The sequence below is a fragment of the Neofelis nebulosa genome, chromosome 14 (assembly GCF_028018385.1).
Source record: "Neofelis nebulosa isolate mNeoNeb1 chromosome 14, mNeoNeb1.pri, whole genome shotgun sequence".
Taxonomy (NCBI): domain Eukaryota; kingdom Metazoa; phylum Chordata; class Mammalia; order Carnivora; family Felidae; genus Neofelis; species Neofelis nebulosa.
This window is the reverse complement of record NC_080795.1, coordinates 44,380,438-44,408,094: the sequence shown is the minus strand read 5'-3', so window position 1 is coordinate 44,408,094 and position 27,657 is coordinate 44,380,438. Positions and strand designations below refer to the sequence as shown.

The 27,657-nt window shown below is 41.9% G+C and overlaps 1 protein-coding gene across 1 annotated transcript; it reads right to left on the bottom strand.

Moving 5' to 3' along the window:
* ERICH5 (glutamate rich 5) lies at positions 1-26,865 on the bottom strand. Its single transcript, XM_058698678.1, has 3 exons — positions 26,405-26,865; positions 4,455-5,480; positions 1-1,774 (listed from the first exon to the last, which is right to left on the bottom strand). The coding sequence occupies exons 1-3, from the start codon at positions 26,460-26,462 to the stop codon at positions 1,662-1,664; spliced, it is 1,197 nt and encodes a 398-aa protein (XP_058554661.1). The 5' UTR covers positions 26,463-26,865; the 3' UTR covers positions 1-1,661.
* Positions 26,866-27,657: the final 792 nt, after the last annotated feature.

The window sequence follows — 27,657 nt, the reverse complement described above, 5'->3', positions numbered from 1 at the left end:
CTTGAAATTAATTACAAGTCATCTTAGTAGTCATTTTAATATAAAAGCCAAAGTAAGAGTCTACTGATGAATGGATAAAGAAGAGATTATTTATATACAATGGAATATTACTCGGCCGTCAAAAAGAATGAAATCTTGCCATTTGCAATGATGTGGATGGAGCTAGAATGTATTTTGCTAAGTGAAATAAGTCAAATCCAAGAAAGACAAATGCCATATGATTCCACCCATATGTGAAATTTAAGAAACAAAACAGATGAACGGGGGCGGGGGGGTGAGAAAGAAGAGAGGGAAACAAACCACAAGAGACCTTAACAACAAACTGAGGGTTGATGGAGGGAGGTGGGTGGCAGATGGGCTGTGGGTGATGGGTAGTAAGTAGGTCACTTGTGATGAGCACTGGGTGCTGTATGTAAGTGATGAATCACTGAATTCTAAACCTAAAACCAATATTGCATGATATGTTAACTAAATTAAAAAAAAATTAAAAATAAAAGAGTCTAGTTAATTCATCTGAGCAGTTATCTTAAAAATACACATTTACAAATAAGAAAGGGAAACAAAATGTTTCCAGAATATAATTCTATCCTGGTATACATAAACACAGGTCCCCAATGGTAGACAAGATTGCTATTGTCATTACTATATTCATGTATAATCTTTTACCAAAATCCCTTGGCAACTTAGGAAGAATTTGTGAAAAGTAACTTTCAATGGTGCATCATTTTAACATTAATGCAATATTATAAATGGTTTCTAAATCTTGATTTCTTAGCTCCTTTCTACCTCTAAAGCCTAACATTAAGCCACAGCAATCTGAAAAACAAAACAAAACACGACCCAGGGAATAAATTCCACATAGGCAGCAAATCTAGGTTTTAATTCTTGCTGTCTGTTGTCTCTGAAATACGTTTAAAAGTCAATAAGTTTAAAACGCCTTTAATGTCAGTTAAAAGGATAACACCAATGAAACCCTTCACATAAGTGTAAAATCAACAACTGATTTAAAATGGCACCTGGAAAAACGTGTAGCCTTTCAGTGTGGAAATGCCTGATCTTGCAACAGCACCAGAGACTGCACTCCTTTGACATAAATAAGAGTCTATGGTAGTAGACAGACTTAAGGTGAGTAGGTTCCTACCAGCTTTAAATTCTGCAACAGAAAAAAAAAAAAAAAAAAAAAAACGAAATAAAAAAAAAAAAACCACTAGATATAGTTTGCCCTGATGTTGTCGTTCATTCTTATCCCATTGTAATTATAACTGTGTTACTTGATTATCATATGCTCCCTAAAATTTAACTCCTTTCTCCAGCCACCTACACCTAAGGTTTATACTTTCTTTTTAGGGTGTCATTTTCTGAACCGAATGGACGTGTTGCCACAGTGAAGAAAACACCCTCACACTCTTCAGTGATCCTATACCCCAGTCCTTACTGGCCGTGGCTACTGTAGTTCTAAATGTATAACTATTCTAAGTGCCTGAGAAAACTGTTTACAGCTTAGCAGTTTTATGGAACAATGTAATCAAGAACATGATAACCATACTCCTTGTATAAAACACATAGACATTTATAGACACAATCAGATCCGAAGTCACACACTTCACTACATTTTCTATCACAACACCTGTGCCTATTCATCCTTCTGCTACCACATCCATCTACATGGCTGCTGAAAGGTCCACAGCTTCCCCTGTTTCTTCTTCTTTTGTTCCAGTCCCTTCACTTACTTTCTCATCCTCCATCTCTGTTTCAACTTTTTCTCCTGTCTCACCTGGAAAAGTAACCAAAGGAGATATTAAGATACTCTCATTTATCATTGACAATAAAGCACCTCACAGCTGACTTCCAGTGGGGCAGTTTCTGCTCTTTAGGTCAAATTAATAAATTTCTCTGATGGTATCTAGAAAGGCAACTGCCCTGGGGCACCTTCAGCTCAGGTCATGATCTCACGGTTCATGACTTTGAGCCCTGCGTCGGGCTCTGTGCTGACAGCTCTGAGCCTGGAGCCTACTTCAGATTCTGTGTCTCCCTCTCTCTCTGCCCCTCCCTTGCTCTCTCTCTCTCTCTCTCTCTATCTCAAAAATAAATAAAACATCTTTAAAAATGTAACCCTTGAAAAAAGAAAAAAAAAAAAAGGAAAGGAAATTGCCCTGATTCTCTCAGATCCTCTGAATGGCTGATGTCACTTAACATCTCCTATCTTGGCATCCTCCTACATAAAATCAGGCTACAGAATTACCCAAGAAATGACAGCAGAACATACTATAAATAAAAAGTTCCATTTAGGGGCGCCTGGGTAGCTCAGTTGGTTAAGCGTCCAACTTCGGCTCAGGTCATGATCTCAGTGGCTCATGAGTTGGAGCCCCACGTCGGGCTCTGTGCTGACAGCTCAGAGCCTGGAACCTGCTTCAGATTCTGTCTCTGTCTCTGTCTCTCTCTCTCTGCCCCTCTGTGTGCATGTTCTCACACTCTCTCAAATAAAAATAAACATTTTTAAAAAGTGTTTTAAAAACATTCCATTTATATCTAAATGAAAAGGTGGTCTAGGCATGCCCAGAAACCTAGGGCCATTATGGTGTTTAAAGAAAACAATTGTTGGGGCGCCTGGGTGGCGCAGTCGGTTAAGCGTCCGACTTCAGCCAGGTCACGATCTCGCGGTCCGTGAGTTCGAGCCCCGCGTCAGGCTCTGGGCTGATGGCTCGGAGCCTGGAGCCTGTTTCCGATTCTGTGTCTCCCTCTCTCTCTGCCCCTCCCCCCATTCATGCTATGTCTCTCTCTGTCCCAAAAATAAATTAAAAAACGTTAAAAAAAAATTAAAAAAAAAAAAAAAAGAAAACAATTGTTAAACATTTAAAGACTGCAAACATTTAGGTGGTTCAGTCGGGTAAGCATCTAACTTTGGCTCAGGTCATGATCTTATGGTTCATGAGTTCGAGCCCCACGTCGGGCTCTGTGCTGACAGCTTAGAGCCTGGAGCCTGCTTCGGATTCTGTGTCTCCCTCTCTCTCTCTGCCTCTCCCTTGCTGGCACTCTCTTTTTCTCTCTCTCTCAAAAACAAACATTAAAAAAGAGAGATTAAAAAAAAAAAAGATTGCAAATATTTAAAAGTCTGGACGTTGTAGATACAAATCTGTCTCCCTAAGAAATCAGAATGGGCCACACTGACCCCCATGCTCATGGATGGAGCCAAGAAGCGGTGTCTCTTTTGCTAGAACAGTGCTCCTGTTCACCACGGTCCCCAGGGCTCCCCATGCCATAACATGTGCCCCTCGCTTCACTCACGGTCATTATCCTAGGCCCTAATGACTTGAGTTTGCTAACCCTAGTGCAACAAGTACATCTCCCCTGTTTTTCCTGGAGCACTTTTCTACACCTTCATTAAAGCACTTACCTCGATAGATTGTGGTAACTTGTTTCCATTCTGCCTTCTTCCCGCTAGCCTATGACCACTGTGAGGACAGGGCCTATCTCCTGTACCCCTAGAACTTGGCATATGATTAGCACTCAAAAACTGCTGGGGTAATAGGGGCGCCTGGGTGGCGCAGTCGGTTAAGCGTCCGACTTCAGCCAGGTCACGATCTCGCGGTCCGTGAGTTCGAGCCCCGCGTCAGGCTCTGGGCTGATGGCTCGGAGCCTGGAGCCTGTTTCCGATTCTGTGTCTCCCTCTCTCTCTGCCCCTCCCCCGTTCATGCTCTGTCTCTCTCTGTCCCAAAAATAAATAAAAAACGTTGAAAAAAAAATTAAAAAAAAAAAACAAAAAACTGCTGGGGTAATAATAAATGAATCAAGAAACAGACAGATGTGTGCTTTATTTAATTATGCTGTAGTATGAAGCTAAAATTTACCAAAATGTAAATCATGTCCCAGAAGAAATGTTATTTTTAAATTATAATTCTAATAAAGAACAGTATGGATACCGTTTGTTTTATGCTGGTGAGGTACATTTTAAAAACACATTTTACCAAGACATAATACATTTTCTCCAGTCTTCCCAGAAAGACAAGAGGACTATATGAGGACACAAGCAGACTGACCATAATTTTCTAAGGATAAGATTGGCAAAGATGAAAACTATAGTCTAAGATCCATTATGTGGGTATTCTTTCATTAGAAGCTTAATTCCCCCACTAACCACCTATTCGTCTTTACTTTGGATCCTCGTACCCTCCATGGGGCCTGATGAAAAGCGAACTCGGAAAAACTCAGAAATTTTAACATGTTGCCTTCAACATCCAAGTGTATTCAACAATGAAACTCCAGGTTAAAAATTTCAGACACAGACTATGGTTTAGAAAATTTTTGCTAGAAAGCTAAGAGCTTGTTTTTCAGGTATGGAAGTCTTTTTGATTTGGGTAAAATGAAGTTCAAACCCCTGAAATAGAGATCCCCAGGGATGATCTCTTATGTAGCACATCTAAACAACCCTGAATTTTGGACAACATCACTTTTACCTTCAATGTGTTGGTCCTCTTCATTAGTGTGAATTTTCCTGACCGTTTCCATATTAGCTCCTGTTTCTAGAATTCCCACTGGATGCTCCAGGCTTCCAACTATTCCTTCAGGTTGAATCTGCTCCATGTTTCCTAGACCTTCAGGAGTTTTATGGAGCAAATCATTGTTTACAGCTGTTTCCACAAACTGACTTTCCTCCAATACTTCTGGTGTTTCATTCTCCTTGGGAATTGTTTCTAGAAGTTGGGATTGCTCATCTTTTATCACTGTTTCTTGAAGTTGCCGCTCTCCAGCTGTTTCCACAAACTGGCTTCCTTCCAATGTTTCTGGAGATTCACTCTCTTTGGGAATTGTTTCTAGAAGTTGGGATTGCTCATCTTTTCCCAATGTTTCTTGAAGTTTCTGCTCTCCAGCCATTTCCACAAACTGACCCCCTTCCAATCCTTCTGGAGATTCATTCACCTTGGGAACTGTTTTTGGGAGCTGGGTCTGTTCACCCTTTCCCACTGCTTCTTGAGGTTGTGGCTCTCTAGCTGCTTCCAGAGGAGGAACTTTCTCCGCTGTTCCTAGAGGTTTCATCTCTCTGGCAGTTTGTGGATTCTCAGTACCTTCCACTGCTCCAGGAGAGTCCCTCTCTCCTGTGATCCTCGACGGCTGATACTTGGTATCTCTTCCTACAGATTCAGTCTCAGCATTTCCTTTTAAAGACTGAGCCTCTGTCACTGCTTCCGTGTCATTCTTCTCTCCTGCTCTGGGAGTATCATCTTTGACATGTGGCTGAAGTGGCTCAGATTCCCTGGGTCCTTCTAAAGGCTGAGTGTCTTCTGTAGGTCCTGGTGGGTCTGTAGTATCATCTGCCAGGGGCTGTTCCCAGAGGGATTTAACACCATTAGCTGTAGACGCTGCTGAAATCTTGAGCTTCTCTAATGGAGGAGGACTTTCCTTTTGTACCTTGCCATAAAGAGTAGATGATTCTTTTCCCGGAGTATGTGGTTTGGGTTGGGCAAAACAGGACTCACTTTCTTCTATGGTTGAAAAATAGATATGCAAAGTTACTTTTTGAATATTCACTTGAAAAAGAAAAAATACAAATTTTTGGTTAGTTTCTATCCTCAGAAAATATATCACAATCAAGTAGTAGATTTAAGGGGCGCCAGGGTGGCTCAGTCGGTTAAGCATCCCACTTCGGCTCAGGTCATGATCTCACCATTCATGAGTTTGAGCCCCACATTGGGCTCTGTGCTGACAGCTCAGAGCCTGGAGCCTGCTTCGGATTCTGGGTCTCCCTCGCTCTCTGACCCTCCCCTGCTCGAGCTCTGTCTCTCTCTCTCTCTCAAAAATAAATAAACATAAAAAAAAAAAAAAGAAGTAGATTTAAGAGAGTCCGGTGGTGGGACGCCTGGGTAGCTCTATCGGTTAAGCGTCCGACTCTTGAAGAGTCCGACTCTTGATTTCTGCTCAGGTCATGGTCTCAGGGTGCGTGAGACTGAGTCCTGCATTTGGCTCTGCACTGACAGTGTGGAGCCTGCTTTGGATTCTCTCTCTCCTTCCCTCTCTCTCTCTCTGCCCTTCTCCCCCCTCCCCCAAAATAAATAAACAAACTTAAAAGAGAGAGTCCTGTGTATAGTTGAGTAAAGACAGGCCATACCATGACCTAAACATTCCCCAAGTCAAACTTCTTTACTGTGTTCAGCTCTAACATGTCCTCCAAAACTACAATATTTTCTTGTTTGCTCCTTAGACACCTTCCCACATTCTCAATAAGCACATTTCACTTTGCTTTTTCTCATGGTCTTTCTCCTTCTCACCCTTAGCCTTAGAAGATTTCAGTGTGTAGTGTTGGGCTGCTACAGAGGTCTTACTTTTTCCCAAAGCAGAATGGGCCTCAGTGGAAGGAAAAGGCCCCATGACGGAGAAGCTCCACTCGATAAAGATCAAGATGTCTGGGAAGGAAAGTGGCAGGGGCAGTTCAACCTGCGTTTCATTTCATCTGGGGGGCAGAAATCAAGAAAGAGTTGGGAACCATGCATTGTAATTCTGGCTCTTCCCCCAGCTGTGTGACCTTGGGGACTTAGCTCCTAATTGTCACATCTGTAAAATAGCAGTGAATCTCTCTCTCCCCCCATCTCAAGGCTGCACGAGGCATCAACATTAAAGGAGGAACACAAAAGTGCCCTAGACAGCTAAGCAACTTGGCAACATGATTATACTCTTTGACCCAGTAATCCTCCTTCTGGAAATTTATCCTAAAAGCACAAATGTCAGGAAAATATATATTTTTTGATATATATATCATCTCAGTATTCTTCACAATAGCAAAAATTAAAAACAACTTAAAAGTCTAATAAGTTGGGGAAAAGATAAATATTCTGCTGGATGGAATATTACTGCACCATGAAAAAAGATGGTTATGAAGATGATATGTTAATATAAGAAAATATTTATGGGGCACCTGGGTGGCTCAGTCAGTTGAGCATCCAATTGTTGGTTTCACCTCAGGTCACGATCTCGTGGTTTCGTGGGTTCGAGCCCCACGTCTGGCTCAGCGCTGACAGCATGGAGCCTGCTTGGATTCTCTCTCTCCCTCTCTCTCTCTCTCTCTCTGCCCCTCCCCTTCTCACACTATGTCTGTTTCTCTCAAAATAAATATATAAAACTTAAAAAATATATTTATGATATAATAAGTTAAAATATTGGCACGCACAGTTGGGTTAATCAAACGAAATGATGCATATAAAATGTGTATTGGCACAAGGTCTTGCGTGCACTTAAGTGCTCAGTAAGTTAGCTACCAATTTCACATATAGTATGAGTATAGCAATGTCAATGATTGGAAGGGAAAGGGGGAGGAAGAAAAAGTAAATCACAAATGGATGGTGAAAACACTGAGAGAAAATAAACCAACATGTTAAAATGGACCTCTAGGTGATATACGTCTACCCTTTTTCTCCCCCCAAAGATTGTTTTTCTTTTCTTCTTTTTTTAAATCTTTTTTCCCTGGGGCACGTGGGTGGCTCTGCTCGTTCAGCATGAACTTCAGTTCAGGTCATGATCTCACGATTTGTGGGTTCGAGCCCCATGTCTGGTCTGTGCCGAGAGCTCAGAGCCTGGAGCCTGTTTCAGATTCTGTCTCATTCTTTCTCTGCCCCTCCCCCACTTGTGCTCTGTCTCTCTCTGTCTCTCAAAAATAAATAAATGTAAAAAAAATTGTTTTAATATTTTTTCCCTAAGTTACTCCTCACCCCAGTTACATATGCATACATTTATACTGAATATCGCTTATCTAATGTAAAATGCACAACCAATACTTAGATCTCCTCTCCCATTTCCCCTTCCCTAGGGGCAAATATTTTAATTCTTTTAGCTGTCTGAAGGGATATTTTTCCTCTATATCTCTAAGCAAATTGCTACTTCACGATTTTTCGGTTTGGGGTTTTTAATGAACTCCCACTCTGGAAAATAAAGGCTTCGGTTCCTTCTCCTCCTACCTCTATTACCACATCCTCTCCCATTACACACTAACATTTCCTTTCAATTCACCAACTATATATTAGCAATCATTTAACATAGTAATCATGTTGTAATTTGGGTAAATCAACATTCAAGTGCATGTCCATAGAATGAGTATGTCTGCTAGGAAGAACTGAGCCAAACAGTAAGCTCTTACTTTGCGTAAATTTCTTTTTGTATTTCCCTGAAATAATAATTGTCATTGTCTTCACTTCCTCAGTTTATGTGTTGTCATTAATTCAACTCACTGCCAATTGTTTCTCTTCTTAATACATGTGTTCACACTAAATCATTTCCCACCCGGCCTCTGGGGTTGGGTGGGAAGCCCTGGGTGGAGAGTAATTCAAGCTGAGGCTTGGAGAAGCAGTTTGGGAAGGATGTGGGGAAATTCCGGGCCCTGGCTGTGGGCCCCCCAGGGGTCATATGTCAGAATAGGGAGAAGGGCTATCCTATGCCTCTCCCTCAGGCCTCATCATGAAGAAGGTTTTCAAATTAACAGCACTTAAGGCAACTTAATAAAAGTGATTTCTCAGGCCTACAAAATAATTCATTATGACAAGATGATTCATTCAGATCACACGAAGGATGTTCTGGTGAGGACTGTCTAAGGAAATTAACAAGGAAATGTGTTAGTATACTAATCACAAATGTCTGCCAAATTATATTTTCTGGTAAAATAGTTATTACGGTGATTAGTACTGTCAGTTAAATGACATGAACGACTTTCATCCAACTGTGCCAGCTGTGGGTGCATTCTAAAGGCATCATTCTTCTAGAGCAGAAAGCCATGGGGGGGAATGTGTCAACACACCCAAACCAAAGTCACTCAATTCTATATTTTGAAAAACATATTATGCTATCAGACTAAATCAAGTTTTCTTCTCCAAAAACAAAAGTTTTATAAAAAGTTATTTTCCATGAATAGTGTCACAAATACTCAAGTGTTCTATCAATTTTTGCCATAACTAGAACATTTATGCCCATGATCACAGTATCAATTTTCATTCTTAGGTACTTTTCCTAATCTTATTGATATACTTGAAGTAGGCAAATGTCCTTGACGTGTAATATTTTTATAATATAACCTGAAAATAGTCAGCCAAACTGGGAAATATTACAGAAGAATGTCACTGTCTCTAATATTTCTAAGGTAGCTCAAAGGAGATAAAACATCTTAAAAATGATCACCAAATCTTGGGGCACCTGGGTGGCTCAGTTGGTTAAGCCATCTGACTCTTGGTTTTGGTTCAGGTCATGATCTCGCGGTTCGTGAGTTCGAGCTCTGCGTCAGGCTCCATGCTGGCAGCACAGAGGCTGCTTGTGATTCTCTATCTGCCCCTCCCCTGCTCTCTCTCAAAATAAGTCAATAAACTTTTACAAATAAATAAATAAAATGATCACCAAAACTTTTTTTTTTTTTAATCACCAAATCTTAACTATAGAGAACAAAACTGAGGATTACTGGAGGGGAGGTGGATGGGGGATGGGCTAGATGGGTGATGGGTACTAAGGAGGGCAGTTTTGTGATGAGCACTGGGTGTTGTATGAAAGTGATGAATCAAAAAAATTAAAAAAAAAAAAAAAATTGGGGCGCCTGGGTGGCGCAGTCGGTTAAGCGTCCGACTTCAGCCAGGTCATGATCTCGCAGTCCGTGAGTTCGAGCCCCGCGTCAGGCTCTGGGCTGATGGCTCGGAGCCTGGAGCCTGTTTCCGATTCTGTGTCTCCCTCTCTCTCTGCCCCTCCCCCGTTCATGCTCTGTCTCTCTCTGTCCCAAAAATAAATTTAAAACGTTGAAAAAAAATTAAAAAAAAAAAAGAAAGTGATGAATCACTCAGTTCTACACCTGAAACTATAATATTGCACTCTGTGTTAACTAACTGGAATTTAAATAAAAACTTGAGGAAAAAAATCAAAAATAAATAAAATAATCACAAAAAAAAAAGAGAGAAAAGTTTAGTGACACCACATTCATTTTGTATTTATATTAATTAACTGCATTCTGCTTGAATTTTGAAAGGAATGCTTTTGGAGGTAATAGTTTTTTTTTTTTATTTCTCCTTTGTTTTTTAATGTTTATTTACTTATTTTTGAGAGAGAGAGAGAATAAGGGAGGGGCAGAGAGAGGGAAAGAGTTAGAATCCAAAGCAGGCTCCAGGCTCTGACCTGTCAGCCAGAGCCTGACATGGGGCTTGAACCCATGAACTGTGAGATCATGACCTGAGGTGAAGTTGGATGCTTAACCAAATGAGCCACCCAGGTGCTCCTGGAGGTAATAGTTCTTACCTAATAGCCCCAAAGTTCTTTTTTCCTATGCAAGAGAAGAGCACAATCTGTTTTGAAAGGCAGGGCAGAGATCGTATGACCTTGAAGACAACACCCATAATGTGGCGGGTTCGAGTCCTGATTCCTGTACTCACTAGCCTGATTAAGCCTTTTTTGTGCCTCAGTTTCACCACCTGTAAAATGGGAACAGTATCAGCAGAGTCGTTGTGAGGACTCCATGCATCACATTGCTAGTGGAAAGCACCGGCACAGTGACCAGCACCACTGAGTGACAGTCCATGCTAGCCGTCACCGGTATCATACCTCACTTGATGGCCCTAGAAAGGAAGACATTATGGTGGGCAAACAGACACGTAAGGTAATTTCATTCATTCTAGTATCGGTACCTTTCTGTAAGCTTATTCAGAAAAAAAGAGATCGAAGTAAAAAACTGAAAAGGTTGGAAAATAAATGGTAATTTCAAACCACCTCTCAGGGAATACAGCAATGAAGTCTACAGTTGCCACAAACACTTCCTCTCAGGCACCAGACTGCATATCCTTCAGAATGTTTTTATCCCCAGCCGCTGAGGGAAGTAGGATTTTTGGATCTGTTTGACCTTCCTCCTCTTCAGCTGGAACAGTGCATTCCAGACTGTTCTGATGTTGGATGTGAATCTTGATTTCACCGTTTATTCAACTGTACAATCTAGACAAGCTCCTAACCTCTCTAGACCTCAGTTTCCTTATCTGTAAAATGGGAATATGAGAGCTGCCTTTCAGGCCTCTTTGGAGAATTGACTGAGGTGATAATATGCGTATTCCCCAATGTACTGTGTAATGTGAGAAGGTACTCAGTAAACTGGGGGGAGCAGCATACAGCTAGGCAGGTACGGGTTTCTCACTGCACAGGGCATTCTGCTGAGAGGGAGAGAAAGAGAGAGAGAGAGAGAGCTCAACTCCAGCCTCTGTACACCTGCAGGCTGCAAGGCTGCATGTGTCAGGGGTGGGGAGGGCATCTTTTTCTAATTTCACAAAGGTCCTGTGTGGTCTAGCGGTGGCCCCTGTCAAATAAATTACAGCTAACTGAGCAACAGAAAGAATGAACGTCAACATTAAAGAGCTTGGATAAATAGTCCCCTAAACACTATAAAACTGTCAATGTTGACCTACAGAATTGTGTTGTTACCATGGTAAGTTTTAAAATGTGATTACTGATTGGGGTGTCTGGGTGGCTCAGTCGGTTGGGCGTCCGACTTCAGCTCAGGTCATGAGTTCAAGCCCCGCGTCAGGCTCTGTGCTGAGAGCTCAGAGCGTGGAGCCTGCTTTGGATTCTGTGTCTCCCTCTCTGCCCCTCCCCTGCTCATGCTCTGTCTCTGTCTCAAAAATAAGATAAAAACATTAAAAAAAATTTTTTTAATGTGATTATTGATCAATAATGTGATAGTATTCATAATGTCAGGCAGGACTTGCCTGGCATTAATAAAGTCCACCGGCAGCTTTTTATAAATAAATCTCTTTCATTCTGTTTGTTGGCTTTGATTTCACTTATTCACTGAATTCAAGTATTCGAGTGCCTAATATGCCTCTTCTGAGCTGAGCAGTTTACAGCAGTTGACAAGGAAGATCTGGTCCCTTCCATCCTTAAGTTTATTGTCAGAAAAAAAAAAGTTTACTGTCTGCATGGAAATTAAAATAATGGCTACTTCCCTCACTAAGTACGACTTGGTACCTATGCCTTACCTCTCACCCAAGAATCTCCACATGCTCTGTCTGTGTGGTTTTGTGAATCCCAGATATACCTCCTTGAGGTAGAAGAAGGTACTACATCATTTCTTCTAGCACTCTAACTTGAAGCAGTGAGATTTTTTTGGTCCACACACAGAAGACATTCTGTGCCTAATCTGTATTACTATATAATAAATATTGTGGAGAGATGCATTGTTTCCACATCCAAAGTTGTTTAAAGATGTGTCTGTTTTCTGAACCCTACATTTTATCAAATCATACACTGCTCTGGGCCTAATCCTTTGGTGCTCATTATCTCTCTTGATTCTGTTGTAAGTTGATCCATGCACAAATTTGTTGTGACAGCTGAACTAACAGAACCCTGGTTGTAAGCACCGTTGTGATAGGCACACAAAGAAGTTAAATACTAGGCAACATTACAGAAGGGATTAGAACTAGAGCTAACATACCTGAAATTCACATTACAATGGAAGCTTTTCAACTCCGTTCATTACCCTAATCAGAAATGAAAAGTTTCTACCCAGCGAGGAGAAAAACTTGAGGTCAATATTTCCTATCCCATGGCTATGACCCATCAGGCATCCCAGAGACCTCACTGGTTTGTCTGCTGGGTTTTCTAGAGAATCAATGAGAATGGCGGGGGCGGGGGGGGGGGGGGTGGTTCCCTGGTATTTTCCCTTGCTGCCACCATTTCTAGGTTCCTGCAGCTTTTGGGCTTTGGGAACCCAGATGCCACATGAGTCAGCCCCAAGGGAAGAGTCTACTCATCTTCTTTCCCATTTTCTCCTCACTTTCATCGTATCATTTATCCAACAAACATTTGTGGAGCTATTCTAGATGTGTCTGTGCTCTTCCCTCACTAAAGTATGTAAAAACACTTTCCTCACGGGCCGTGGCACAAATGCTAAGCCCCAAGGGCGCGTTCTGTCAGTCAGTAGATGTTGGCAGGGCATTCATGTTGAAGAGAGATGAACTTAAGCAATACCCCATGTAACTGAAGTGTGAAACCATCAGGCAAAAAAAAATCCTAGAGATGGTAAATAAAAATCGGAAAAGCCATATTTTTTTAAAATAATTTTTTAAATGTTATTTATTTATCTATTTATTTTGAGAGAAAGAGCATGGGCAGGGAAGGGGCAGAGAGAATCCCAAGCAGGCTCAGCACTGTCAGTGCAGAGCCCAACGTGGGGCTCGAACTCACGAACCATGAGATCATGACCTGAGCCAAAATCAAGAGTTGGATGCCTAACCAACTGAGCCCCACCCAGGCACCCATGAAGCTTCTTTTTTTTTTTTTTAATGTTTATTTATATTTGAGAGAGAGAGAGAGGGAGAGAGCACGTGAGCAACAGAGGGACAGAGGGAGAGGGAGACAGAGAATTTGTCAACACAGCCTGATGCAGGGCTCGAACCCATGAACAGTGAGATCGTGACCTGAGCTAAAGTCTGATGTTTAACTGACTGAGCCACCAGGCACCCTGAACAAGCCATCTTTTTTTTTTTTTTTTTTCAACGTTTTTTATTTATTTTTGGGACAGAGAGAGACAGAGCATGAACGGGGGAGGGGCAGAGAGAGAGGGAGACACAGAATCGGAAACAGGCTCCAGGCTCCGAGCCATCAGCCCAGAGCCTGACGCGGGGCTCGAACTCACGGACCGCGAGATCGTGACCTGGCTGAAGTCGGACGCTTAACCGACTGCGCCACCCAGGCGCCCACAAGCCATCTTTTTTAATAGAACTACCTGGTTTGATACATTTAAACTTAGTTTTGACCATCACAAAGTAAATTTGATAAAATATGAAGGTAAACCTAATGTGGAAATTTAACTATAAAGAAACAAGAACATGTAGTTGGAGAGACACTTCTGGAACACTTGATGAGCATACATGGAGATGTAGGGCCTGAAGAGGGGGAAGGCTGATATCTAAAAGCTACAGAGCCAAGTAATGACAAATAGTTACCTCCTTCAGAAAAGATTTTCCAATTTCATTTTATTTCTTTTAGACTCCTAGAAAATAGACTCTTACTTCAAAGAAGCTGTTGCAGAAAACATCACTTTTGAAATTATCAACAGTATTCACCACTAAAAAAAGACAGCTTCATTGACTGATGGTCATTACTGGCACACGGGGATCCAACATTTGGGCAGAAATCGAGTCTACGAAATCAAAGGCCTCTCGATGAGCAAGGACGAGGAGGGAGAAAGTGAAGATCATGTCTCTAACAGGCATAAGTTGCGACACTTCACCAACCTGAACAGGCCTTGTGGCTGATGTTTATTGAGGCATCTTGCCTAGAGCTTTTTGTGGATTATCTCGCTCAATCTTCCTAAAAACTCCACAAGGTAAGTCGGTTAAGCATCCGACTTCAGCACAGGTCATGATCTCACAGTTCATGGATTCGAGCCCCAGGTCAGGCTCTGTGCTGACAACTCAGAGTTTGGATGGATCCTGCTTCAGATTCTGTGTCTCTCTTCCTGCTCCTCCCCTGCTCTCTCCCTCTCTCTCTCTCAAAGATAAATAAACATTAAAAAAAAATTAAAAAAATTTTTAACTCTAAGATTTCAGTAAGACTAGAGTATAAAACAAAAATCTACGTTCGCCCTTCTTCAAGCTTCAGAATCTTAGAAAAGCTTACAAGGCAGTAATAAGTCACACTGAGAACTTGTACCCTTGATATGATGTGATGTGAAGGGCACTTTACCTCTGTGGTCTTCCTCCCAAAACCCACAAGCCTAGGAGCATCATAAGAAAAGCAATAGATAAATCCCAATTGAGGGATGGTCTACAAAATACCTGACCAGTACTCAAAACTGTCAAGGTCATCGAAAACAAGTCTGAAAAACTGTCATAGTCAAGAGGGGTCTAAGGAAACACAACAACTAACTGTAGTGTGGAATCCTGAATGGGACTCTAGAACAGAAATAGGACATTAGAGAAAAACTGAGGAAATCTGAATAAAGCATGGACTTAGGTAAATAATAATGTATCAGTGGGGCGCCTGGGTGGCTCAGTCGGTTAAGTGTCCAACTTCAGCTCAGGTCACCATCTCATGGTTTGTGAGTTCGAGCCCTGCATCGGGTTCTGTGCTGACAGCTCAGAGCCTGAAGCCTGTTTCAAATTCTGTCTCTCTCTCTCTCTTTGCCCCTCCCCCACTCGTGCTCTGTTTCTCTGTCTCAAAAATAAATAAAAACCTTAAAACAATTTTTTAAAATAATAATGTATCAGCATTGGTTCATCCATTGTGACAAGCCTGCCCTACTCATGCAAGATGTTAGTAATAAGGGAAAGTGGGTATGGGGGGACATGAGAACTCTCTGCACTACTTTCATGAATTTTCTGTAAATCTAAAACTTTTCTAAAATAAAAGTTTTTTTTTAATATAGCAGCAAAAGTACAAGAGCATGTAACCTAGCAATATAACATCTGCTAGCTTTAGAAAAACCGTTTCATAAACTTGGATCATTCCCATTCCACTTTTATGATTTTTTGCTATTTTTGTACCACTTGTGCTACTACTAACTTAATAGTTTTTTTAAAGACAATTTTTTAAAGATTTTTTCAAATGTTTATTTATTTTTGAGAGAGAGAAAGAGATAGAGAATGAGCCGAGGAGGGGCAGAGAGAGAGGGAGAATCTGAAGCAGGCTCCAGGCTCTGAGCTGTCAGCACAGAGCCTGACGCAGGGCTCGAACCCACAAACCGCGAGATCATGACCTGAACTGAAGTCGTACACTTAACCGACTGAGCCACCAGGTGCCCTTATTACTAACTTAATATTTTTAACAGTTCCTTTCCTTTTACAAATTTACCAAAACGAAAATGTCAGGAAATCAACAAACTCCAGGATTTAGAACTTGATCTTGAGGAAAAAAAACAAAACTTGATCTTGGAAAAGCAATACAAAAAAAATTGAGATTTACTAAAATTGATGTTAATGACAGGCAATTTTTATTGAGGACTTACTAGGCAATATTCTAGGTAGGGGTCAGCAATTTTTTTTTTCTGTAAAGGGACAGACAGTAAATGTTTTCAGCTTTGCTGGATTGGGGTCATTATTGCAACTACTCAACTCTGTCACCATGGTAAGAAAGCAGTCAAATGACATGTAAATGAATAGACATAATTGTGTTCCTATAAAACTTCATTTACGAAAACAAGTGGTGGGCTGGATTTGGCCAGCAGGCAAGTTTGTCAATCCTTATTCTAAGTACTATTTAGGCTACCTCTAAGTGCTTTGTATGTATTAACTGATTTTATTCCTTAGAACAAGTCTATGAAATAGGTACTATTGTTAATTCCATTTTACAGATGAAGTCATTGAGGCACAAGGAGATTGAGTGGCTCAAAGTTATACCACTAATAATATATACCACTAATAAGTTATCATGAACCAGGATTTGAAGCCAGTCTAACTCCAGACCCACATTCTTAATCAGCACTCTATACGGTCTCCCATATGCTGAAATTTACACACACACACACACACACACACACACACACACAAACACACTCATGTTCAAATCCTCTCATAACCATCTAGTCTATAGAGGCTACTACTCCACTGCAAAGGAAAAGGAAATTAGCCAAAAGAAACTATGTTGTTCCTATCAGTCTTAGGAAAATGGAAATGGTAAGAATAGCTCCCCTCCCCAAAATCAACTAAAGGGAAAAGGAGAAAGAGTTCCTTATCACTATCAATAACAGCAAGGTCCCTCCCTGCCCAGCTGCCTTAAGGGCTGGAAGAAATGCTGGCACACTGAAACTCATTCTCACAGGCTGGGGGACTCTGATACATGCAACACAGGGACAAATATATTGCTGTCACCATCAACAGAACTAGAGGAGTATTTAGGTGGGCAAGGCTGAGAACGTAACAACGACAGATCAATCAGGGCTGTCTGCAAAGCGTGGAATGTTCTCATCTTGCAGGGACCCTTTAAGAGGAAGTTTTAAAGGCAAGCCTCTGAAGAAAACATTTTCACTCAGTGTAAGGAAAAATATATTACAGGCTTGAGAAAGTATTGTCACCACACGGGAAAATCCTGATGAGGGGAACAGACTATTAATTGATAGTCAAAAACAAACAAACAAACAAAAAAACCTTGGTTTGATGCTACATCCAAGGAAGTGGATGTCAAGGACACTTCTTTTAGTGGAGAGGAGACAGGTCCGTCACTGAGAGAGGGGGTCTGGGAAAGGGGGTACCTAGGGGCGAGGCAAAAGGAACAGCTACAAAGAAGCCAGGAAATACTAGGGGTTCAGGTCATAGAGAAGGCTTGTTGAGTGGCCTCTTGAACATGAGTCATTTCCATCTTTGGCTTATGAGGTCATGTTCATTTTATATCTATCTTGGATGGTGTTAATTCGTGCTGTTTTGATGTCTGCTTTGTCATGTTCTACACTGTTCTACACTGTCATGGCTACAGAGTACATTGTTTATAAATGAAATGTGAGTTTTGGTGACCCTACAGTAGATCGATAGGGCAGGGGTGCCATTTTGCTGTCTACGGATGCTTCTTGATCTTCTTGCATCTTGACTTTTCTACTTAATGTACATTTGGACACTCCATTTATCTAAACTAGCCTGATATAATGTGCTCATCTCAAGCAAGTTTTCAGAGCCATACAGATTTGAATGTCAAGCAGTGTTCAGTATGAATGAAGAACATGTTATTGGGTCTTGAGTTCTTTTGTCTCATTAGAGAAGCCAGGACAGAGGAGCAGCCATAAGGAACTGTTGAGTATGTAGTCTTGAGAAAAGAGGGTCATCCCTCCTAGGTGTGGGACTCCAGCCACCCAGTCACCACAGCCCAGCCCAGTTATCCTGGGGACCCACAGATCCTTGGGTCCTTCCATGGGGAAGAAAGTGATGTCAGCTGAAGTTGCCCCTACAACACAGGCTGCCCTTTCTTTTCCTTGCCTTTTTCCAATGACCACTCCTTGTTTCTGAGCACACTGGCATCGCCTGGCCTATTTCGTTTACCTTCATAAAGTAATTCCCATGGGTGTTTAGCTGTTTAACACAATGTGGTTTTTCTTTTCAATCTTAATCTTTAAAGGGCAAACCTCTGACACCCTTGAATATATACAAAAGAATGAACTCCAGAACCTGATGTAAACTCCCAAGGAGGGGTTCAAAGAACATGAACAACAGCAACATCCCTGGGAATGTAAAGAAGCTTCTTTTTGTTTTTAACGTTTATTTATTTTTGAGAGAGAGAGAGAGAAAATGAATGAGTGGTATACAGGGCTTGAACCCATGAACCCCGAGACCATGACCTGAGCTGAAGTTGGACGGTTAACTGACTGAGCCACCCAGGCTGTAAAGAAGCTTCTGAGGTCATTTTGATACTTCCCAGACATTAACACTCACCTGGAGAGCTATATTCTGGTATTTTGCTTAAAAAAATTACCTAGAACTACATGCAGTTAAACACACCAGCTTTTGAAGCCTGGCCAAGTTTGATGCTTTTATCAGTTTTGGTGAGCCTTTCAGTAACCCCCCACAAGTGTTAGGTTTTTATTTTAAACTTGATGTTATAAAACATTAACACAGAAGTGAAACTGTGGATAATACCTGGGACATGTGGCAACCTTACAGGAACATGAATTAAAAGAACACAATAAAGCTTTGTTTTGCTGTGTTGACCTTCTCCTGCCTGATTAGGAGACCCTCTTCACAACCTATTCTCTTCCCAAGCCCACCTCAACCAATGTTTCCTTCCAGTTTCTGTTATTACCTGGGTCCTGATTCCTACTCTCCCTCTGCCTTTTTTTTTTTAAATCATTTACTGTCAAGTTAGCTAACCACACAGCGTATACAGTGTGCCCTTGGCTTTGAGAGTAGATTCCCATGATTCATCGCTTACACACAACAGCCAGTGCTCATCCTAGCAAGTGCCCTCCTCAATGCCCATCACCCATTTTCCCTTCTCCCCCACCCCTGCCATCAACCCTCAGTTGTTCTCTGTATTTAAGAGTCTCTTATAGTTTGCCTCCCTCTCTGTTTGAAACTATTTTTTCCTTTCCCTTTCCCCAACGTCTTCTGTTCAGTTTCTCAAGATCCACATATGAGTGAAAACATACGATATCGGTCTTTCTCTGACTGACTTATTTCACTTCACATAATACCCTCCAGTTCCATCCACAGTGTTGAAAATGGCAAGATTTAATTCTTTCTCATTGCTGAGCAGGATTCCATTGTATCTACAAACCACATCTTCTTTATCTATTCATCAGTTGATGGACATTTGGGTTCTTTCCATCATTTGCCTGTTGTTGAAATCCCTGTGCTTTTCTAAATAGGACTTCTCACTCCCCTGAGTCCCCATCTCTGTCAATCCACCCATTCTCCCATCCACCCACCAAACAAATATGGATTGTGTTTTTCCTACAGGGAAGGCCATACAATGAGTTATCGCAGAAGTGGACTAGACTCCAGATGGAACTGGACTGTGAAAAGAGTAGCAGCTTCTGAGTCACACACACTGGGCTTCAGCCCTATCACTTGCTAGCTCTGAGATCTCGGACAAGCTATTTATCCCCATGAAGCTGTAGTTTCCTAGCTGCATTTGGTGATACAGATGTTTGCTTCAGAAGGCTCTTGTGGAGATTAAATGAGATCACAGTCCAAAGTATCTGGAACCAAGGGGAGCTCCTGCTTTGTCTCCTGACTTCTTCACACCCATGTTTTGATGTGGCTGCACTAATCTCGAAAGTCCTTCAATTTTATAAGAAACTTACTGAAATGTTTCAAAAAAAATTGTTTTTTTGTAATGTTATCTTTGAGAGAGAGAGACAGAGAAGAGTGTGAGCAGGGGAGGGGCAGAGACAGAGAAGGAGACACAGAATCCAAAGCAGGCTCCAGGCTCTGAGACGTCAGCACAGAGCCTGATGTGGGGCTCAGACTCACGAACAGCTAGATCATGACCTGAGCCGAAATTGGAGGCTCAACCGACTAAGCTACCCAGGCGCCCCTTTTATTTTTTAGTTTTCTTTAAATGTTTATTTATTTTTGAGAGACAGAGTGTGTGTGTGTGTGTGTGTGTGTGTGTGTGTGTGTGTGTGCGCAAGGGAGGGGCAGAGAGAGAGAGAGAGAGAACTATACTGTTGAGGAGAGTGTAAACTGGTACAAGTCTTATGGAAGGCATTTAGGCAGATATCCGTCAAAATCATAAATGCACATACCCTTTAATCCAATAATGCCACTTCTGGGAAATTGTTCTACAGCTGTGCTTGAACACATTCAAAATGATGCATATATAAAGGAATTCGTTGCAGCCTTGTTTGCACTAGAAAAAATTGGAAGCAAACCAAAAGCCTATCAATAGGGGACTGGTTAAACAAATCACACGATGGATTATTAAGCAAGGATAAAAAAGGAGAAAGACGTTCTCTATATATCAAGATAGAAAGATGTCCGTCTTGTTAGGTGAAAAGAACAAGGTGAAGAACGGTGGGTATGATACATTTTATAATGAAGATTAGAGAGGGAAACAATATTTACAATGTATAAGGAAACTTTAGAAAAATTTAAAAAACCCCACCTAATAAAAGTATTTACCCATGGGTGTGATTGGAACTAAGTAGCTGGTGCAAACAGGACCGGAGGTATACTTTTCACAGCATGCATTTTTCAACTGTTTGCAAATTTTTGAACCACTCAAGCAATTCCCTCTTTGTTAAAAAGTTTATTTATTTATTTTTGAGAGAGAAAGAGCAGAGCAGAGAGAGACGGAATCCCAAGGAGGCTCTGCACTGTCAGCGCAGAGCCTGACATGGGGCTTGAACCCATAAACTGTGAGATCCAGACCTAAGCCGAAATCTAGGCCTGGACGCCCAATCCTTTGAGCCACCCAGGCGCCCCCATGTATGCAATTCTTATGTTCCATTTTAATTAGCTGTATGTAATAACCACCCTACAACAAAAACTTGCCAAACATCCTCTGTATGCCAGGCTCTAGAGGGGACACAAAGACATACAAGACTCGGTTCCTACTTCTAGCATTTTCAAGAAAGAAACCCCATTTATATAACATCTGCATGCAAGGAAAGTCCATTAAAATGAGTTTTGGGGCACCTGAGTGGCTCAGTTGGTTAAGCGTCTGACTTCAGCTCAGGTCATGATCTCACGGTTCGTGAGTTCGAGCCACGCTTCTGGCTCTGTGCTGATAGCTCGGAGCCTGGAGCCTGCTTCGGATTCTGTGTCTCCCTCTCTTTCTACCCCTTGCCCACTCACACTCTGTCTCTCTCTCTCTCTCAAAGATAAACATTAAAAAAAATTTTTTAATGAGTTTTAATCTTGATGTTTATTCTTCAATTACAAAGAAAAAATGTCTGCTTAGGACTGAAATGTCACTATGTGAAAATATTGGTTGAAGGCTGAAGGTATCTCCACAGAACAAAGAACAATTCACATAACAGCATGAAATTCAAGCCTCATTCTATTGCCTAGGTATCATGGACTCCAAGCAGCTAACAAGAGTTCAGGTGAGAATAAACAAATGATTATAGCTGTCGGTGAAAATGTACACATTAACCTAGCAATGAATTTGTCAATAATTACCATCTATTTACTTTGTCAATGCTGGTGCTTAAGCTATAAGATCTCAGGAAGAAAGTCTGCCAGAAACGGGTGGCGATTTATATTAGGAAAGAGAAAAGCAATAATTGTGCATGTACACAGAAGGCTGGCAGGGAGGAAGGTTCGGATACAAAGACCTAGACACCTGTGGGTCCATTAGTCTGTAAAATCAACAAAACCTTTGTGTTCAGACTCCATCAGATCCGTGGGGCTCTGAAAAGAACAGCAATTATGAATAGAATATTGCCCTAATAATTAGAATTTACTTCCACAAACATAAGAAATTCCACTCAATCTGTCTAATAGTCCTTCTGGAAAGAAAAGCCTCTTTCCTCGCACATTTTAAGGCATTGAGTAAAAATCTATGCGTACCATGTACCAGGCCCTGCTCTACACTTTGAGTAGCACTGGGTAGTTAGTTGACTATCCACCTTTGTCCTGATCCCTCCACACCTCTTTCCCTAGTCAGTCATCTGGTGTCTGTTGGGTCAGAACAAATGCATCTGTGTGATCGGTAGAATGGATTTTCCTATTCAGCCTAACAGCAACCTAACCAAGTAGCTGCTACCTGATTTAAACTTAAGCCCAGGGGCGCCTGGGTGGCGCAGTCGGTTAAGCGTCTGACTTCAGCCAGGTCATGATCTCGCGGTCCGTGAGTTCGAGCCCCGCGTCAGGCTCTGGGCTGACGGCTCAGAGCCTGGAGCCTGTTTCCGATTCTGTGTCTCCCTCTCTCTCTGCCCCTCCCCCGTTCATGCTCTGTCTCTCTCTGTCCCAAAAATAAATAAAAAACGTTGAAAAAAAAATTAAAAAAAAAAAATAAACTTAAGCCCAGAAAATAAACAGCTTCATATTTTAATGCTATAGGATTTTAGAGCTATAAGAGATCTCAGAGGTAACCTACGCCAACCCATTATTTAATGATTCTTTTGCTTATAGGCTAACACTGCATCATGTACAACAGTTCTTAAGCCAGTTACAGAAAATTAAGTTGGGCAGAACTGTCAACACAAATCCAGTTTACAGGCTAGTTCATATATTTTAACATCAACCCATAGGGTTTTAAGGTTGATATTGTGATGGGTGCCTGGGTGGCTTAGTTGATTAAGCATCCGACTTTGGCACAGGTCATGATCTCCTGGTTCATGAGTTCAAGCGCTACATCTGGCTATTTGCTGTCCACGCAGAGCCCACTTTGGATCCTCTGTCTTCCCCCGTCTACTCCTCCCGCATGCCTTCTCTCTCTCTCTCAAAAAGTAAATAAACATTAAAAAAAATTTTTTAAAGGTTGATACTGTAAATTTAAAGAATCTCTGGCATGATAGGAAGATTATCTGTATCTCTATGGGAGGACACTGGTAGTTTCTCTACGTCTATGTACATCTAAGGTTAGGGGCACCTGGGTGGCTCAGTCCACTGACTGAGTCCAGCTCTTAGGTTCAGCTCAGGTCATGATCTCATGGTTCATGGGTTTGAGTCCCACATTGGGCTCTGCGCTGGCAGTACGGAGCCTGCTTGGGATTCTCTCTTCCTCCCTCTCTCTCTGCCCCTTCCCTGCTCTCTCTCTCTCTCAAAATAAATACATAAACATTAAAAAAAAAAACCTCTAGGGTTAAACAAATGTCCCCCAAATATTTATAGTTTATAGTTGGAAGTAATATATATAAGCTTCATATTTTACCAACTTATCTAGGGGTAAACAAATATGTATTAAAATACGTATATTATATATTAATATCCAATAAATTTATAAGTTATATATCACATCTGTATAATATATTACAATACATATCTTATTTAGGGATTATAATATTGTGATTATATTATTAAATTTATTAAATTATAATGCTCTATTACATTTTATTGTATTTCTTTTGTTGTTTGCATAGTGGATGAACACACCTCTAATGGGGATCCAGGGTGATCTGAAATTTAAATCAGATTTAAATCGGGGTGCCCGGGTGGGTCAGTCAGTTAAGTATCTGACTTCCGTCAGGTCATGATCTCACTGTTGGTGAGTTCAAGCCCCATTTCAGGCTCTGTGAGGAAAGCTAGGAGCCTGGAGCCTGGAGCCTGCTTTGGATTCTGTGTCTCCCTCTCTCTCTGCCCCTTCCCTGCTCACACGCTGTCTGTCTGTCTGTCTGTCTCTCTCTCTCTCAAAAATAAATAAACATTAAAAAAAATAAAATAAATAAAATAAATCAGATTTAAATCTAGTTATCACAGGTGGTTTAAAGAGAAAGAAGTCAAGCTCTGGAATCAGAGTACCTGAATTCAAAGCCTAGCTCTGACTTTTAAGAGTAGATAATTTGCCCAAGGTCACAGGGCTCCTTATGTGTGAAATGGAGATGATCATAATACTTAGTCATAGTATTGTCTTAAAGATTAAATGGCGCCTGGGTGGCTCAGTCGGTTAAGCGTCCAGCTTCGGCTCAGGTCATGATCTCACAGTCCATGAGTTCGAGCCCCGCGTCGGGCTCTGTGCTGATGGCTTAGAGCCTGGAGCCTGTTTCAGATTCTGTGTCTCCCTCTCTCTCTGACCCTCACCTGTTCATGCTCTGTCTCTCTCTGTCTCAAAAATAAATAAACATTAAAAAAAAATTAAAAAAAAAAGATTAAATGAAGTAATTCATTCAACAACTATGCGCCAAATATTGTTAGGCACCAGGGGTACAGTGAGTAAATGCATATACAGGACATTTAATATACTTAGATTTTTTCATCTAAAAGCTCATACCCACAGACTTAGGATTATATATAGGATTTAAAGAAGTTTTGAGCTGCAGAAACAGGAATGAATTATTTATTGAGCCTCCAAGATCATGGATCAGCACTGAAATGCTGATGAACACACAATAGTATCCAATTACAAGAGAGTATTGTGTGATTGGGCATCAAAAGCAAAATGCACCTGTTGACTGATTTAATACGTGCATTGAGCAGTTTATGTAGCGTATTAATTAATTTTCAATGCACTGAAACTGGTTGTCAGGCGTTTAAATATTTCTTTCAGAACAACATCTGTGAAAACTTAGAACGATGAAAGCATGAATAAAAAATGAAAAGGTGTGACTTATGTAGACAGTTATTAATACTGGTGATAAAGTTTTTTTTTTTTTAAACTTTGTTCATTATTTTTTGAGAGGATTAAAAACCCTTTCCCCCTATTGGATACTTTTGCCCTTCCCTAAGAGTAACATTCCCCTCAGTAATGTTTTTATCAAAAAAAAAAATCTATGACGATTTAGTTCTCTGCTTTTTAAATCAGTATGTTACTCCTAGGATATCTGGGACCATGGAGGGGGATGAGAAAAACCAAATATGGTGTACCTTTCCTGAAGCATCAATTTTCCTCAATTTTTCATATTGAAACCAACAAGGATTTATCATGGAGCAGGATGCAAAATCCACCTGACTTCATAAAATAAAATGAAACGTTAAAGAAATTGCTCCTTGTACTAGCCTCTAATTAATCAATTAACTAACTTTTTGCACTGGCCTCTTGAGAGCATATTTGGGGTACAGAGGCTTTCTTTTCTTTAGGAGAAAGGTCAGCAACTATTGTACACAAGGAATGGATATTTCTTCACTTTGCATTGTCAGAGACAAAGGGTTTGGAATCACACTTAAACATGGCTTTAATTACTTTGCTTATTTCTAAACTTTTTATTGCTTTCTGTTATCTACTGAAATTAAAAATAAATTATCACATACCACGAAAATGAATTCAACGCAACATACTTCTAACTAGGACACGGTGTCTCAACTCTGAAACAGCATTCACGAAAACCCTGTGCTACTACAAAATCAGGGAGAAAGACATTTCTGTGTTATTGGAATAACACAAGATGCTAAAAGAAGACCTGTGGAAAAGAATGAACTTGAGTGCAAAATTTCCCCTACAGTTAGCCTTGAATATGACTGCAAACTAATTTGAAGGAATTTACTTAACCTTCGAAGCTTTATCCAAAATGTCAGCCATTCAAAATCTAAGAAGTGTTTATAAAACCCATTCTCTAGTTCATTAATCTGCTTACTCTTTTCACAGGATTTACCACGGTCAGAAACGTATCTTAATCATTCGTTTAACTTGTTTATTGCCTGTCTCTTCTATCCCTGACCCTCAAAAGTAGGGTCACTTGTATCTCCAGCATCTAGCCAGGCACCTGGCTATCACATAATAGACGCTCAAAATATATTTGTTGAATTTCGGTGATGACCGCTTTATATGGCACGCATATTCGTCAAGAAACACTGAAGCGAAGGGCAGGGGAAGTGTATCTGACCTCTTCAAAAGTGCAGGATCCTACTTGATGGAGTGAATGTCCATCTGTGCTCTCCGCATCCGTTACCATCTCTGATGCTGAAATGCTGACGGAAGGGCAAGGTCTTGGTAGAAAAACGGGGATCACGTTTCTCCTTAGGACCAGAAACTAATGGTTCCCAGGGAATTTGCAGCTTTATATGATCTGAAAGTTCGTACTTTTAGGAGATTAAATAGCACTTCTTGTAAGGGCAGGAAATTACTCATCTGTTTAAGGGAACCCCCGGCCAAGCGCAGTAGGGGTTTAACGCCACCTCCCCGCTCGCCCCGCGGATAACCCCGGGCCCGGCCCTCGGCCTTCCGCGTCCGGCAGCGCGCGCGGCTGGGGCGCACCGGGACCTCCACGCCGCAGCTCCAGCACCCGCGCTCCGGGGTTCGGGAGGGAGGGGCGCTCTGCCCTGGGTTCCACTCCCGTCCTCAGCGAGCAGCCCGCCCCCTGCCGGGCGGGTCGCACCTTTCGGAACCCTAGGGAGCAAGGCGACCCCGAGGCCCGGGCGAGGGTGGAGCCGGGTCCCCTGCTCACCGCTGCGGAGCCTGTTGCCGTCGCCGGCCTTGTTGACGGCGCTGCTGGAGCAGCCCATTGCGGGCAGAAGGGCGGCCTTGTGGGTGAGCGCAGCCACCTGTCCCAGCCTGGCGCGAGCGTCGGCCAGGAGCTCGGATCCCGCGCAAACTGCACCGGCGACGCAGAAGCTTCTCCGGCGGCTGCCCCGGCTCTGGCGGGGGCAGAGCGCAAGCGCACAGCGGAGCGCCGGGGTGCCGGGCGCACCTGCGAGGGAAGGTTGCCGCCGGGAGGTGGAAGGGGCCAGGGGGCCGGACAGGCGGGAACGAGGAAGCAGAAGACAGGAACAGGGAGCCCGGTTGGCAGGAGGTGGAGGGTGGGGTCAAGGAGGAGAGGAAAAAAGACTCAGAGAGGCATAGGGAGGATGCCCCGGAGAAAGAACGAAGGACTGGGAGGGCTCATCTGAATCATCACTAAATAGCTGGGGCGGGGGGAGGAGGCGATTGTGGCCCGTGGCTATTGATTGGTAGACCAGCTTTGGATGGCAGATCTGTTCTTACATAACAGCAGTTGTGTTACCACAAGGAAGTTTGCTGTTAATACTATTTAATCCACCTCATATTCAACGTTGGCCAATTGTCCAATCCAGGACCACACGTTACATTTAGTTGTCATGCCTCTTTAGTTTGCTTTAATGTTTATTTACTTCTGAGAGAGAGAGACGGAGTGTGAGCAGGGGAAGGGCAGGGAGAGAGGGAGACACAGAATCTGAAGCAGGCTCCAGGCCCTGAGCTGTCAGCACAGAGCCTACGTGGGGCTCGAACCCATGAACCGTGAGATCATGAACTGAGCTGAAGTCAGATGCTTAACGGGCTGAGTCACCCAGGTGCCCCTAGTTTGCTTTAATCTGATGTAGTTCCCCAGTCTTTGTCTTTCATGACCTTGACATTTTTTAAGAGAACAGGCCATTTATTTTGTAGAATATTTCTCAATTTGGATTTGTCTGATGTTTCCTTATGACTGTTTTCAGGCAATGCAGTTTGGGCTGGAATACAAGATGTTATGTCGTAACATAGGCACATGATGTCCCCTTGCTGGTGATGTTAACTTTGATTAGTTAGGGTAGTGTTTGCCAGGTTTGCCGCCAAAAAGTTACGATTTTACTCTTCATAATTTATGGGGAAAGACTTTAAGACTCATACCCTGTATCTCATCAAACTTTTATCTGCTACTGTTAGCATACATTAACATTCCTGCTGGGATCAGTTATTACTATG